Below are 16,415 nucleotides of genomic sequence, written 5' to 3' on the forward strand. Positions count from 1 at the left end.
TTTGCAGCTTTATTTGCCAAAAAGTGTCTAAGGTTTTCCCAGTGCCCCTGAGCACTGTGACACTGGGCCTAAAGCCATTCACCTCCTCTGTGACATCAGAGCAGCTAAGCCATGGCAGCCAGAGGCCAAGCCTTGCTGTTGTGATGACAGAGTAGATTAGCTGCTAGCTGCCAGATGACTCTTACCACCCACAGGCTGAGAGTGTGCTGGTTTTGCAATAGCCTGAATTAGAACGAAAAGGAAAAAGCACACAGTGTTGTTCTGGCTAGTCAGTCAGCACTTTTTTATTTTAAATATCAATGCTTTCCATGATATAGTTTGTACATTAAAAGCTGGAGGATTGCTTCATTTCACATGATCCAATACTGAAGTGGCACATCCGGAGCAGTGCAGGAAGAGTCTGTACAGGTATCTATAGATAAATAGAACTCTGGATAATCCAAATTAAACAAGGTCTTACAACAGTTACCAAAAGGAACAGAGAATTGGCTAGACACAACACTATCCACACAAAAATGCAGAGAATAGGACTGGGGGGGGGGGAACCAAACAGGAACATTTAGAGAAATTAAACCCCAAACATTTTTGCATATATAGCCACATGTTGCTTTAATTGCTTAGCACAAAGATTGTTTTTATTTAGTCCTCATTGAGGGCAGAATATACATAAATGATGTTCAAAGAACACAAGGTAGATGAAAATAAAAATACACGGTGAGAGTTGCTTTTCATTAATTTTTTTAGGGACTATGTAGAATAAGGACTCTTGGTGTTTACAATTGTAAGCGGTATTTGTGCCCAGACATTTTATGAAGTGAACAACGGTTACATTTATTTTCCCTCTAGCAACATGTATTTGCTGGTGGCATTATGGTTATTATGTTCAGAATTTCTGAACAGCCATATTTGACTTGCAGTCATACACTTTGTTTCACTGGTCTATCCTTTGGATACTTTTAACAATTTAACCTGGATACTGAACAGGCTCTTTATTAAATACCATAGTATATAAAAGCTGGCTCCACGCCAACCATGTACGAGATGGCAGCAGCTCATTTTTTGAGAAACCAGAGTAACACACTATGCTGTTTCTCCAAGGGCAGGACTCAAAGTCATTTTTGAGATGAGAAGACACGAAAAGCTGGTTAGCAACATTAGGTCTGCAAAAACCATGTCCCTTGGGATGGGAAAGATGGAATGACCAAGGACATTTCTCCCTCTTGCACAGAGAACTAAAATTACAGTAGAGTGGTGATAGGCTTTATCTTCTCTGATAATCCAACCACTTGGCCCTCTGCAACAGTATTACTGAGTCGCATCTCTTGCCACCAACTTTGATCCCCATCACTGTGAAAACGACATCTCCATGGCAACCACGAGTGTCATGTGAAAATCACGTGTGCCCAGCTGTGTTGCTTTGAGAAGATACCACGTATCACCACTATGCGGCACAACAACACGAAAACCAAAGACTGTCTCTGGGGCCTGGCGACTTTTTTTAAAACCACTGCAGCTTGGACTTGTGATGTGGAGTAAGCAGCCATTTTACGTATTCATTTATTTAATTTTATAAGCAGTGGTATCAACAGATGACTTTTTTGGGGGTTGGGAACTCAAGACAGGGTGACTCAGCCATCCTAATGAGGCAAAGGAACAAGAATTTCCACATAATTGATGGGGAAAAAGCCCGACTGGCCATGAAGCATACCTTCATACCAGTTTTCATCAATCTGGTTAGTAAGGGTAATGAGATCACCCTCTTTAAAGCCCAGCTCCCCTTCATTTTCTGGATCAAAGTCATAGAGAGCTCGACAGCATGGCTGGTCCATAGGAACACCTACAGAGAAAGGAAAAAAGACGGACAAATGGGTTTAGGAAAACCAATGTTAATAATATTCTTACATTTTTTGTAGATAAGCTTGTCTCTGGATACTGACTGTGAGAAGCCATGATTAGGAACAATGTACCCTCAACTGCCAAGGAATAAATGAGGCATGGCTATTATTGCCATGCTCTACCCAGGAATTTCACATAGTACTAGATCCAGTAAACCATTATTGGTGATAGCATGCTAGATCAGATGGGCTTCTGGACTGAAAGCCAGCCAGGTCTTTTTTAAAAAAATAAACTTCTGGTTAGAACTCGGGTATCTCAGAGAGGAGCCACCGCTCAAAGTGAGAAATACTGTCAGATGATGCAGGAGTACAAAATCACTATATAGCCATTAGCAGATGAAATATCAAGCCTGGTAGCTGGTACTTGGGCTGCTGCAGAAGCCAAGAAGCAGGTTTCTCTTCTTGCTTCCGGTTTGATGTAGTGGTTACAATGTTGGATTAAGGTTTGAGAGACACAGCTTCAAATCCCTGCTGTGTCATGAAAGCTTGCTGGGTGACCTTGGACAGTCATTCTCTCTCAGTCTACTGAATCTCACAGGGTAGTTGTGAGGGTATAATAGAGGAGAGGAAATGAATGTATGGCACCCTGAGCACCTAGAAGAAAGGTGTGATAATAATCTAACTAACTAATAATAATAATAGCGTGGTAACAACACTAACTAATTAAATCTCTCTCTCTGGCTGCCAAATTTGTCAGAGAAAGAACTGGGAGAGGAGGAACCCTTATTAATTGCTAAGAAAAGCTTACTGGAGCCCACCTTTCTTATGCAATCCTTTCACAAAGTAATGTCTGTCGTGTTTTAGGGCATTCCCCCACCCCCTGCCCAGTTTTGCAAAATCTGTAGCACCACTGAGCATATGGTATTGTCTAAAACTAGGGTGTGGAAAACCTATTGCTATATGCTATTTCTATTTCAGGTTGATTTTGGAAACCCACTTTCCAGATATGTCAATTCTGAATACTTTGTATTTATTAAATGCGTGTGCGTGCGTGTGTGTATATCTATATCTATCTATCTAGCCATCCATCCATCCATCCACCCACCCACCCACCCACCCATCCATCCGGCTTTCTTCCTTGACTCAGAGTGCTCTTTGGATGCTGCCCTTCCCCAGAACATTCCACTTGTTCATGGTTAATATCCCTTTCAGCTTTTGAGAGCTGCTGCATGCAAGTTTCAAGCAGACTAAATTTAAGACTTCCGCACTGAAACAAACATAGCTTCTGCTAGGAGAGCACTTGAAAACTAGAACTAAATATTTATTTTAAAGTAGTGATGCTCTGTTAATACAGATGCTAAAAAATCAGACCACAGTCATTGTAAATGCTATTTTTTTTAAAAAAAAGTGAAAAATGCAAAGCAGATTTAATGCTATGGATTCAATCTGGCATGCTTCAAGTTAGCTTCTGAACTGCATGTCAGCCTCCAAGGCAGCTCTGCACAATTTTTGCCCTAACAAGCCAAACACAGCCTCCTAGCCTTGAAAACCATTAGTGACTCCGTAAATCTGTTTTTGCAGCCTAACTTGGATTGCAAAAACAGCTAATTCACCATATATTGTAGTCAGGAGGATTACAGTACCTGGGAAAGAAGCTGTCTTTGGCTTTGAGGATCATAGGTTGCTAAACTCACAAGTATTAACCCAATATCTAATGGCTTTACAAATCCATAGTGCTATGTTTTTTCAAAAGCTGTTGCTCTGGGCCACCCTTTTCTGTCCTTGCCGCTGACTCGTTTGTTCCACCTATGAACAGAAATGGACCTCACAGGAACAGCTCTCTGCCCTCCTCTAAGTAACAGCCCTTCAAATACTTAAAGAGAGCAATCATATCCTCCCTCAGCCTCCTCTTCTCCAGACTAAACATTCCCAAGTCCCTCAGCCTTTCCTCATAGAACTTGGTCTCCAGGCCCCCGATCATCCTCGTTGCTCTTCTCTGCACATGCTGCATTCTGTCCACATTCTTTTTGAAGTAAGGCCTCCAGAACTGCACACAATACTCTAGGGCCTGACCAAAGCAGTATACAGTGAAACTATGACACTTTGTGATTTTGATGTTATGCCTCTGTTGATACATCCCAAGATTGCATTAGCCTTTTCTGTTGCTGCATCACACTGGCTGATCATATTTAACTTTCGGTCCACCCGTACCCCAAGATCTAGTTCACACACACTGCTACTTAGAAGTGTATTCCCCATCCAGAATGTGTATTCCTCATTTTTGTTACCCATTTGAGAACTCAGCACTTATCGTTAAACTGCATCTTGTTCACATCTGCCCACCTTTCCAGTGTGTTCATATCTCATTGAATTCTATCTCTATCTTCTGGTGTGTTCGCTGCTCCTCCCAATTTGGTGTTATCTGCAAATTTAATGAGTAGCCCCTCCACACCCTCATCCAGATCATTTATAAAAATTGAAAAGTACTGGGCCCAGAACCGAGCCCTGTGGCACCCCACTGGATACCTCCCTCCATTCAGATGAAATGCCATTGAGAACTACTCTCTGGGTGTGTTCAGACGTGGCATTTAGGCTGGTATAGAAGCCAGTTAGAAACAGAGTACTTACGCGCGATCACACTCACATCTGCCCCCAACCGCTGCCAACCATCGCAAACACCCCTTAAACTGGTGTAGTTTGCTACTAGGTCCCCAAGTGGTGTTTTCCTGAGTGCTCCAGTTCTAGCCGCATTTTCCCCATCTGATCGCTCTCTGCCAGTGTAGAGCCACTTCTTTTCGGAAGCCCGAGGCTTCCGCCTTTCATCCTCCTTTTTTTTTTAATCGTAGGCGATGTGCGCTTGGGCAAAGCTTCACTCCGGCGTTAGTAAAAGCAAACTTTAAACAGTGCCCAGTTTCAGCCCTCACCGAGCCCAGTTTCAATGTCAAAGTTTAAAGGGAAGTCTTCACTTCAGGGCATGCTTTTCGGGCTACGGTGTTATGCGCATGAGCGAAGATCTCAATTATATGAAAGATTGCCTATGCGCATGTGCAAACTGTGTAGAAATTTTAAAAAGCTGATGCGCGCTGCTGAGCACCTGAAGTGTGGACGCCAGGGAGCGATGTGCTGTGCAGTGAGAGGTGAGTGTGATTGCGCTTCCCCCGGATCAAACTCATCCAGTTGGAACCAGAGCGGTTTACACCGTTCCCAGCCCGCCATCTGACCGCACCCTCTGAGTGCGGTTCTCCAACCAGTTCCCTATCCATCTAACTACCTACAGTCCAGTCCACAGTCCTTTAGTTTACCTATCAAAACATCATGGGGAACCCTGTCAAAAGCTTTATTGAAATCCAGGTAAACAACATCAAGAGCATTCCCTCGATCCAGGAAGCTTGTCACTCGATCAAAGAAGGAAATGAGGTAAGCTTGTCACTCAATCAAAGAAGGAAATCTACCTAAAAGTCCGCACATGGCAATGGGCAATAAATGAAGAGAAATTTATGCATACACCTCATCAGGTTAATTGCGAGTATAAAATAAGAAGAGCCCTGCTAGATCAGACCAGCAGTCCATCTAATCCAGTACCCAGCCAGCTGTCCCGGTGGGGCCAATAAACAGGGTACAGAAGCTAAAGCATTCCCCTGATATTGCCTCCTGGCTCCAGTATTCAGAGGTTTACCACCTCTGAATGTGGAGGTTCCCTTTACTCATCATGTCTAGTAGCAGTGGATAAACCTATCCTTTGAGAATCTGTCTAACCCCCTTTTAATGCCATCTATGCTCATGATTACTACATCCACTGACAGCAAATTCCACAATATTACACATTGATTAAAGAAATACTTTCCTTTGTCTCTCCTGTACCTATTGCCCATCAACTTCATACGGTATCCCTGAGTTCTGGCACTATGGGAGAGAGGGGAAAAAGCTCCCGCTTTCCACTTGCTGTAACCCCTGTTAACTCCAGGTGTTTTTTTTAAGCTATTTTTTATCAAGAACTTTAAATTCATTTATTTAGAGTTGTCTGGGGTCAACAGCCTCACACCTGTACTAAACAGCTCTAAGAGGGCCACCTGGGCTGATGACGTGGGCTCCTTCAATGGCTGATGCTTCCCGGACACCTCCAGGAGCTCATTCCCAACTGGGAGCGATGGAAGGAGGGCAAGTAGCCATGCTAGGAGGTGTGGGTTGGCTGATCCCAGAGCTGGATGGATCTTCTGCATCATGCAGCAGAGAGGTGGGGCTCTGTCATCATGTTGTGCCTTTTGGCTACCCAGCAGCTGAGGCTGGTGGGGGCCCCAGCCTCCGTGGGCCTGTGTGGAATGGGAAATCAGCCCTTTGACGCATTGGGGGAGGGCAGAGCACCAGGGAAGAAAGCCCAGGCCAGGAGTCCATTGGCAGAGGTTTCTCATGACTAGGCTTACCAAACGCCGGCGGGGGAAATCTATTTCCTGGCAGGATGCGTGCCGCGGGGGACGGCTGTGCACGCTGCACCCGCCGTCGCCAGGATGTGACGCTCCGCGTTACTCTGGCAACGGGACCCAAACAGCCCCGTTGCCAGAGTAACGCGGAGCATCACATCCTGGCGACGGCGGGTGCAGCGCGCACAGCCGTCCCCCGCGGCACGCATCCTGCCAGGAAATAGATTTCCCCCGCCGGCGTTTGGTAAGCCTACTCATGACCCACCAACAGAGGTTGAAGGCCAGTGGTTGACCCTACAGCTGCTCTGTCCCAAAGGCTCCTTTAATAGGCTGGCCCAGAGAAGGCCAGGGAGGACAAGCCAGGTAATTCCTGTGCTGCCAGGTGAGATGCATGTGGCAGGAGACAGAGTGCTCTGGTTAAGAAGTATGTGACAAGAGAGAGAGTGCTCTGGGTGCAGGTGAACCCACCCGCTCTCCATTGACTGAGTCATACTTTGGGGCCTGCCTCGAAAGGATGCTGAAGGGTGTGGCAGCCCTGGACTCCAACTCCTAGAAGTTGGAGCCCGAAAAGAGTATTTATATACCCTGCCTTTCTCTTGACATAGTCAGGATCCAAGGCAGGTAACAAAGACAATCTTTTATTAAAGTCATTAAAATACATGATTAAAACAAATAATTAAAACAAACCAGCCAGCACCCATTCAAGCTGCCCCACAAGCTCTTTTAAATGATTCTGTCTTGCAGTCTCACCAAGTGGACCCAAAGGTAAATGCCTCCCTCAGCCCTTCCAAGAGGCTGACCTACAGCAGCAGGGCAGCAGCAAGAAAGTTCCCCATCCCAGACTGTAACAGACACAGTGTGAAAAATGCTCCCATCAGGGATGTGGAGCCTGCTTTTAAGTTATTCCATCTACCCTCCAGGGGGGAAGGCATCATGGTATAGCCTGGTCTTATCAGATCTAGGAAACTATTCAGGGTTGGTACTTGGAAGGGAAACCACCAAGGAAGACACTGCAGAGGAAGGCAATGGCCAATGACTTCTGCTTCTTGCTTGCCTCAAAAGCCCCCCTTGCTGGGGTTGTCATAAGTTGGCTGTGACGTGATAGTACTTTATACAAACTCTTATCTAGCCTGCCTGTTGGCTGGGCTCTGTTTCAGTGCTTCAATAGCCTCTCTTGCCACTTTGGAACAATAACACCCGTGACGCTAAGAAATGAATGAGCTTCTGCATGTACACAGCAGCTAACATTGATGTAAGTTCTTATCAAGTTATTACAGTTATCCATTTTTCTGGATCTGTTGAGTGTGCATGTACATTTTGAAAACTGGGGGGAAAGAATTTTATTCTATGCACTCAAAAATAAGCTAATATGAAACTCTAAGAAGTGACAAATACAGAAAGTAATGATAAAACATAGTTTCTTGGAACTTAGAATTATACAAGACAGAGGGTGTGGTAACGGAGTGACAAAGACTTGTTCCTCATGACCCCATATTTCAAGGGGACCCTCAAAAGCATGAGCTTCTTTTTGGTCCAATCAGAAAGTGGGGTCCTCCTTCAAACTTCCCAGTGTAGGGCGATATGGCCAATAACTATTTCCCAAGGATCACAGAGTTCTTTGCACACAGCACATATCATGTAAAGTGCAGAGGAAGTGTGTGGGGTGCAGAGGGGCATTAATGGGTATCAGACCAAAGGAAATTCTCTCCATTGGTCTTTCCTCTCTGGGTGGACAGGTTATTGTGACATATGATCAGGTGAGACATTCTATTACCACCACAGTCCACGTTGCTTATGTGCTTTGCTTGTCTCAGCCTAATGGAGTTGTGGTTCTCCTAAAAATTCACATGGGACTTGGCTTGTTTTCTACCTCAAGCATAGGGATGCACCATAACATCCACATATGATGAGCTATATACCATACTGCAGTGGAGATGTATGAATTCAGCTTTTGGAAGGTATACCAGAAATGTGAGACACTCAAGCGCCTCATGAAACTGCTTGTCCCATTTCAACACATTACCCAAAGCTACTCTCAGGTACGCTTGAGCCTCTTCTTTCCTGTTCTGCTTACCTGATGGCTTAGGGGTGGTGGCATGAGATATCCCTCCATTGTGCTGAGAATTTTCATTGCTTCCAAAGTCCAAACTCATGCGTGGTTTCGGCTGGTATTCTCTTCTGGGCTGTACTGCTGCCTCTTTTATTCTGCTAGGACACGAGAAAACACCTATTATAGCATATTAAACATGTATCAACTCACCCTAAGAACCAAGATTTTGGCTTGGATTTTGGAGTTTTTCTATTGGCATCAAGATTTCTGCCCCAGCAGCACACACAACTTTTTTTATTTCTCCCCTCCCACAGCAGCCTGCAATGCCCCCCAAATCCTGTTTGATGAAAATAGTAGTGCATGAAAAGAATCACATTTAATTTATAGAAACACATGTTTTTTTCGTATTGGAAGTAAATATCCAGTAAGTATGCAAATCCCCAGGAACAGGATTTCAGTAGGCATTTACACAGGAGGGAGGGGAGGAACTGGGAATGGGGTAGACAATTGATAGAATGAAATGATTTAATTTCATATGTTGTATTCCTGAGAAAATAAAAATTTGTTTACCAAAAAAAAAAAAGGATTTCAGTAGGCATTTAGAGCTCCCATGGCAGAGGAGAGGCAAGGAAGACATGCTCTGTAGGATGACATGTCTCCAATGGATATGTCATGCTAAACAGAGTATACTACTCAGACCCTCTTCCAGTACATAAACTGTGGCCTGAATTATTATTAAGAGAATATTAGGGGTGTGCAAAACCTGCCCGATTTTTTCAGGTTTGGGTATACTGAACCCAAAAATATCAGTATTTCCCAATATTCCTGAATCCCAATACAGTACGGTATTCAGATTTGGCAAATATTCAGGAATGCTAAATATTTTCGGCTCCATTATACTCTGTAGTCAATGTAGTCATTATAATCAATGGTCCCCATAGGGTACAGTGGGGAATCAATCTGGGGGTATCTGGGGCTCTTTTTTGAGGTACGGGCAACAAATTTACAGCATAGCTGCTGGTGCCTCTCCTCAAAAACCCAAGTTTCAAAAAAAATTGGATCAGGGGGTCCAATTCTATGGGCCCCAGAAGAAGGTGCCCCCATCCGCCATTGTTTCCAATGGAAGGGGGAAAGGCATTTAAAGGGAACGTGGTCCTTTTAAATGCCTTTTGCAAGTTGCAGCTGAACTCTGAAGGCTTTTAATTTTTTTATTAAAATAAACAAATTACAGATATATACAAAAACTTCAAAATGTTCATAAGATACATTGCCAATTAAAACCCTTTTCGTCCTGCCTTCATGGACATATAAAAACCTTCATCAGCAACTGACAATATTAATACTATTTCCAATTATACAATTGTCAGTTCCATTTTTTGTATTGCTCTTGACCATAGAAAGTCTACTCTATATGTATCTCTATTTTTCTGATAAGCAGTTAATTTTACTAAAGCCAGTCTTGTAGTTTAGGGATATATTTTTGTTTCCACTACCTGGCAAAAACCAGCCTGGCAGCAGTAATAATATGTAAGGCAACCATTTGCTGATTTCTAGTGATATCAGGTAGGTAATTCAGCAGCAGTGTCTCTGGTTTATAAGGGATTTGTGTTTCCAACCCAACTGATATAATTTTTACCACTTGTTTCCAATAACTGGGGGCACATATGCATGCCCACCACATATGAAAGAAATCTGCCTTGTCTACTTTACAGAACCAGCATAAGCTGGTACCAGTCTTGTTGATTTTTGCTAACCTTAATGGAGTTAAATACCATCTGTAAATCATTTTCAACAGGTTTTCTCTAAAAGAGAGGCAGACTGTAAAGGTACATACCTGAGGGACCGCCTTTCTCCCCATGTTCCCCAGAGAGCACTGTGATCAGGGGCTCAGAACTGGCCGGCCCTCCCAGGTCTTAAGGAGGCTAGGCTGTCGACAGCCCCGCTCTGATGGAATGAGCTCCCGGAGGAGATCAGGGCCCTGCAGGACCTTTTACAGTTCCACTGGGCCTGTAAAACAGAGCTTTTCCACCAAGCTTTCGGGGGCTGCCACCATAATCAATAGCTAACAATTAACAACAGAATGAGAGAGGGCCCTGGATTCCTGGAATTTTCACCAACAGCCCAAAGGACATCAATCCGTGCAAGGACAACTAAAAATGAAGACGGCGAGCCGACTGTGAGCTAGGAACATTGAATAATGGCTACGACCACCAAACTGACAACGACTACTAGCACTTTTATGGTTGAATTGTTTTCATTGTAATTCATGTTTTAATGTAACATATTTATTTTATGTAATTTACCTGTTTTTATGTAAGCCACCCTAAGCCGGCTTTGGCTGGGTGGTGGTGGTAGAAATCCAATAAATAAAAGAAATAAAATAAAATAGTACCACAAGTGAAGATAAATGTCTATGTTAAATCACCTAAGTTGTTACCTACAATGTTTTTTGCCATCTACTGTGAAAGTTTTGATCAGGTTATAGCATCATTTTCAATAAACAAGAATAAATTCTGGAAATAAAACTTCTAACATCTGCTAAAAGCAGTTCCTCAAACTCTGTTGTAGGTCTTAAAATAGCAATTTTTTGGTATCAGTTCGCAAAGGTAGCCTCTGACTTGGAGATATTCAAATACTGAAATACTAGGCTCTAAAATATTTTTGATATCACTATACGGGATTACTTGGTTGTCAATTATCAAGTTTCTGTAATCACTAAATACTGAAAATTTCTACCTTCTCAAAGGGAGAAATTCTAGGATCATCTCATCGATCATATCACTAATTACAGATTCTAAGGGAGAGAATCTTGGTGACAATTTATTTTTTAACTTGATCCCATACGTTAAGTATTGCACTTATGATTGTGTTATCACTATTACAGTATTTCTTCCTATTTTCTTTTCTCATCCAATGCCAACTTTTCAGGGGTACCTTTATGAAAGATGTTCCATAAATGCTAGTGTATTTTCAGCTGTGTTTGATAGCAGCTTGAAGTCCCTTTAAATGCTTTCTCCAAACCATGGCTTCATGGATTGCAATTCCTTTATTATACCCCTTAATGCCAACTATCCGGCGGCACCAAAAAATCCTGAATATTTTTTGGGACCTGCCATATCGGTTAGCCGGATAAATACCCCAGCTGATATACCCCAGGTTTTTTCCCAGCTCGGATAAACCGAATGCACACCCCTACGCAATAGTCATCAGTTTTTAGCCTGGAAAATGTGGCTGATTTTTAGCTTTTTATCTTGCATGCCTTCCTTCATTTTTATGAATTGCAACTGACAATGAAGCTCAAGACAATGCATTGTCCTGGACTGGACTGAGACCTAGGTTTCCTGTCTCATTACCAATGCTGCTTTCTCCACACCTACTACCCCTCTGCATACAACACCTAATCCAATCACACATTCTATTGTCATTGACCTGCTACTGTCTTTTGCCATCTGAAATCACTCCACACTCCAAGATATAAGGACAGATAGACTCACATTCTAGCTGTATTTGAAGAAGTGAGCAGTGACTCATGAAAGCTCATATGCTGCCACAAATTTTGTTAGTCTTTAAGGTGCTACTAGAGTCTTGCTCTTTTCTAGTGCTATAGACAGACTAACATGATTACCTATCTTGATCTAGTAAAGGAGGGTGATTGCTATCTAGTCTGAGGGATCTAGCTCCTAGTAAAGGGGGGTCAAGTGGTTAAGAAGGGATACTGGAACTTCTGTGAATGTTCCTGCCGTCATCCACTTAAGTGTCTGTGATACAAAGACACTTATGCTTATGTATTTCAGCAAAGACTGCCAAAAAATCTCTCTCCTCGCTGTTTAAACAACTGTCTGTACAATTAAACAGTTGTGACAAACTAGCTTTTGTTTATATTTACCTCATTCTTGCTGTCTGTTCACCCTCTAAGTCCTAAACCTGATACCTACATGACCATTTATCCTCATAAGTAAAATAAAAATTTGTTAATTTGGAACTACCATCAGCTTCTCGTGTGCCATTTTCAAACAAAGACAAAAGAATGATTTTAGTCGGTCCCTCAGATCTCTAGTCTGGGTCAGCACATACACATTTTAATAACTGGTTGCCCAGCCAAGAAGAAGATAAAGAGATTGGGGGGGGGGGAACTGTCATAGCTGCAAAATCCTGCTGAGCATTATTGTGGTGTAAAGGTTAGAATGTACAACTAGGACTGGGGAAACCAGGGTTCAGATCCCCACTCTGCCATGAAGCTCTCTGAGTGACCTTGGGCCAGTCACACTTTCACAGTAGAATCTAATTCACAGGGTTGTTTTAAAGATAAAACAGAGAAGTTTTCCTTCATGTCTTTGCTGGAAAACCAGGGCTGCTACCATGTAGCATGTGAAACTGCCCTAAATTAAAACAGACACAGGAAAAAAGGATTGGAAGCTGTGGGTCTCGGCTAGTGAGTAGGTAGGCCTAAGATACTTTACTGGCTCCTCATATGACCTGATCCTGCTTGGCTTATAAATTGTAGCTCGCACTCTAGCCATCTGCAGCTGCTACAACGCAGAGTACTGGAGATCAGACCTGTAGTTCTCTCATGCTCCCGTCATTGCATGTTTGGGCCCCACTGAGAGCCCCAAGTTTGTGATTTCTAAGACTGCAAGCATTTACTACCTGCAGAGGAAACAATGCTGTTTGTTAAGAGAAAAGCTCAGCTTCTGCCAAGATATTGCAGCCCACATTAGTAATTATAGTTTCATATATGAGGCTGCCTAGATTCCTTGGCTCTGTGTCTAAGAAAATCTTCAGTGAAAGAAAGCATGGGTGGACTTGTCCAAGGTGCTTAATGTCATTAATATCCTGACCTGAAATGGAAAAGCTAGTATTTATGAGAAGTGGAAAGGTACATAGATGCAGCCAAAGTTAGTCAGCCTGCCAACATTTTTAATAATAAACAAACAAATAAATCACAGTCCGTGACAACGAAATCTATGTGCAAGCCCTGATACATATAACACAAGAATAAACAAAGGCTTGGATAATTGTTAAAAATACAAACCATTTTTGGGGTGCCAAGAGTACAGGTTGATATAAATTTGGGAAGCCCTGCTCAGGCAAAACACTTGTAAAATTTAGAGAAGCTGAATCAATTTGCCAAGATCAGTAAAATAAATAAATAAATAAATAAATAAATAAATAAATAAACTGGGGGATTTTCACACATCTCTTTAACTTTTGTTTTGGAAAACCAAGATCTTGTCTAGGGCCAGCAATTCCCATCAGGGAAATGAAAAGCAAAGCAAGAGTAGAACCATGTGGTTGGTTCAGAGCACGATAGCAGCAGTAATCAGTACAGTTACGGAGCAGCTCTCCCTGTCCCCAGTCCCAGCACACAAAGCTCTCCACGTTGTACTGACTACAAATGGGTAGGTGGGGGTACTCCCCCCATTTCCCGATTGTTTAATCAGGAAATTGGGAAGAGTCAAAGAGAAGCTTAGATTTCCTTCACTGAATCAGCGAACGAACTGAATTCTGTCTCCTGAAATTAAGCAATCTGAAGAGAACGGCTTTCACAATGGGAGATCAGGATATGGGAACCCCAAGAACACTGCTGTGAGTTCCTTTGAGAAACTGCAGCATGTACACAGTCCTGTACAATAGCACCGTATTCCAAATTGTTCTAGACCAGAGATGCACAGCTAACCTGTGTTTATCCTAGTGTTGTGCTATAATCACCAAAGACAATGAAAGACTTACAAGAGCTTGCGTCTTACTAATAGTGGCTACCTCCAGCAGCAGAACATATAAACACGTATATCTGAAGGTATTCTTGAAACCCATGAATGGTTAAAACTCTGAGTTGTAGATGGGGAGGACACATTACAGGGATGCCATTAATGCAGTAGCCCACACAAACACTCACCATTATGCCCACCTGAGCTCTAAGGTAAGACTGGGAATCATAAGGGACAGATATTTTGTGGCTGTGCTGCCCACCATGTGGAACTCCCTGTCCCAGGAGATTCACTATGTTCCCTCACTCCAAGCATTGTGAAATGTATTCTGTTCAAGGGAGCTTTTTCAACTTTTCCCAGCCTAATGATTTTTTTAAAAAATCTAGACCTTTAGCCTTTTATTGCAGGTTGCTACATTTATTGTTCTGATAGTATGAAAAGTACTGTAGACCTACTGCTTTCTCTTCGTCTTTAGCTGCTTAAGGAAGCATAGGGAACCACTCGTGTCTAGCGGGAATCTAAATGTCAGGATGGGTGGTGGTAGTGAATTCAGTGTAAAAATATTTTTGGTGAAATCATAGCAGAAGATAGCACTACTTTTTAATGGCTTGTGTTTTATGTTGTGATTTTTAATTGTAAGCCACCTCAAACAGAACTCTGAAGAGGCGGCATAGAAATATTCTAAATGAATAAATACATGGACTTCAGCTCTCTAAGATGAACTTTGAGAAGTGTGTCTATAGCATTTATTGACTTGGGTCAGAAACTGACTAGGAAGAGACAAAATTTAAGGCTAAATATAATATAATTTAAAACACTGGTTCAACCCTGATACCTGGTAAGCAAAAGTATGTGTATTACCTTTCTTCCAGCTTGAAACAAACTCGTTGTAGGATCTGGGTGGCTTGCTTGTGGTACTCCAGCTGGGCTTGTACAAGTGCAGAAAGTTGGCTCACTTGTTCAATCTGAGGAGACACATGAAGATAAAGCCTTATTTCAATAGTATCATTCAGTTTATTCACAGTAATTCCTTCTGGTACCAACCCTCTGATGCTGAAGAGGAAGTGAACAAGGTCACCACAGCAGACTGAGTATCTGCACTAATTAATTAATTATCATATGGCAGTGTGTAGTATAGCTAGGAGATCCAAAGATTGTCCGGCAGCCAGAAGTTCTAACTCTTTTAGCATTATGCACCACTAAGTGATGAGCTAGACTTGTTTTTAAGGCAAGAGACATTTCAGAGGAGGTTTGCCATTGCCTGCCTCTGCGTCACACCCCTGGTATTCCTTGGAGGTCGCCCTTCCAAATACTAGCCAGGGCCAACCCATACAAATACTAGCCTGTGCTATCCAGGTGAGTCCTGAATATGCATTAAGGGTCTTCTACTGTACAGCAAGCAGAAGGCAGACTATGGCCTGCTGTTCAATCACTGGCCATTTTCTGGTGGACCAACTAGTGCCTTTTGGTATTTGTAATTTTTGTAAAGAATGCAAGGCTAAATGGATTTGGATCTGATGCAGTCAGGAATTCCTTATCTTTTTAGGCTAGAGTGCATATGAAGAATCACTTAACATAGGAGCAGTTATCTTTTGAACATTAGGAGAGCCTGAAAATTCACTCTTGCTCTATAAATTCAAAATACAAGTCAGTGGGCTCATTAGATTTTTCTAAGTGTAATGGACAGAACTGAAGTTGCTGTATGATGCCAAACTGGAGAGTGAAAATTAAAATCACTCTACTATATAACTCACAGATGTCACTAGTTTAATTGAAGAAGTTCTCCTTACCCTGCACCAGAGGCCTCATCAGTTCAAGATGGATTTCTGCACTGTTTGCATATAACATGAACTACTTTGATACATTCACATCAGCTGTTTTACCTAGAATGCATCCCAGAAACAGCTGATGCAGTTCTCATCCTTAGTGATATCTGTGACTGCAGCTCCAAGTCATTCAAACCAGGAGCTTACTCATGAGATGCCATTGACCTCAATGGGACATCCCCTTTTGCAAGCTTGCTGCTTGAAACTGCATGGTCAGATGCTTAATCAGAAGAAACCCCACTGGCAGGTTTGTACCCCAGGCTGACATTTCAAGAGCCAGGATGGAGCCCTCCTTACTTCAGGAGTAAGAACCTTGGGTGTTATTAAGCTGGGTCCCTTTACTTCACAAGTAGGTGGGGTACAAACAATGACAGATCACCATTCTGGAACAAAGAGGGATAGTTTGTCCCTCTTCATCTAAACCCCCCCCCCGACACTCCATCCTGAGTAGACAGAGCCTTAATCAATCTCTTAAGCAAAGAGGTTAGAGAGAAACTGAATGCAGTTTCAGTGGAATGCAGAAAGGTTCCAAGAACTATTTATGGTCCTGTTTCAACACTGATCAACATTTTTCTTGA

At 42.6% G+C, this 16,415-nt stretch overlaps 1 protein-coding gene across 2 annotated transcripts in view; it reads right to left on the minus strand.

Moving 5' to 3' along the window:
- Window positions 1-269: 269 nt before the first annotated feature.
- The window catches only part of SH3GL2 (SH3-domain GRB2-like 2), a 141,539-nt gene continuing 125,393 nt past the window's right edge, over window positions 270-16,415 (minus strand). The window contains exons 7-9 of one of the 2 annotated variants that reach the window (XM_015426576.1): window positions 14,873-14,976; window positions 8,328-8,458; window positions 270-1,837 (exon numbers count right to left, since the gene is read on the minus strand). In XM_015426576.1, coding sequence (XP_015282062.1) covers window positions 1,638-1,837; window positions 8,328-8,458; window positions 14,873-14,976 — 435 coding nt within the window. In that variant the 3' untranslated portion in view covers window positions 270-1,637. Of the gene's footprint in view, window positions 1,838-8,327; window positions 8,462-14,872; window positions 14,977-16,415 lie in introns of both variants that reach the window. The other variant, XM_015426575.1, reaches the window with a different exon arrangement.

Source organism: Gekko japonicus, unplaced genomic scaffold, assembly GCF_001447785.1.
Source record: "Gekko japonicus isolate JY-2015 unplaced genomic scaffold, Gekko_japonicus_V1.1 scaffold1479, whole genome shotgun sequence".
NCBI lineage: Eukaryota > Metazoa > Chordata > Lepidosauria > Squamata > Gekkonidae > Gekko > Gekko japonicus.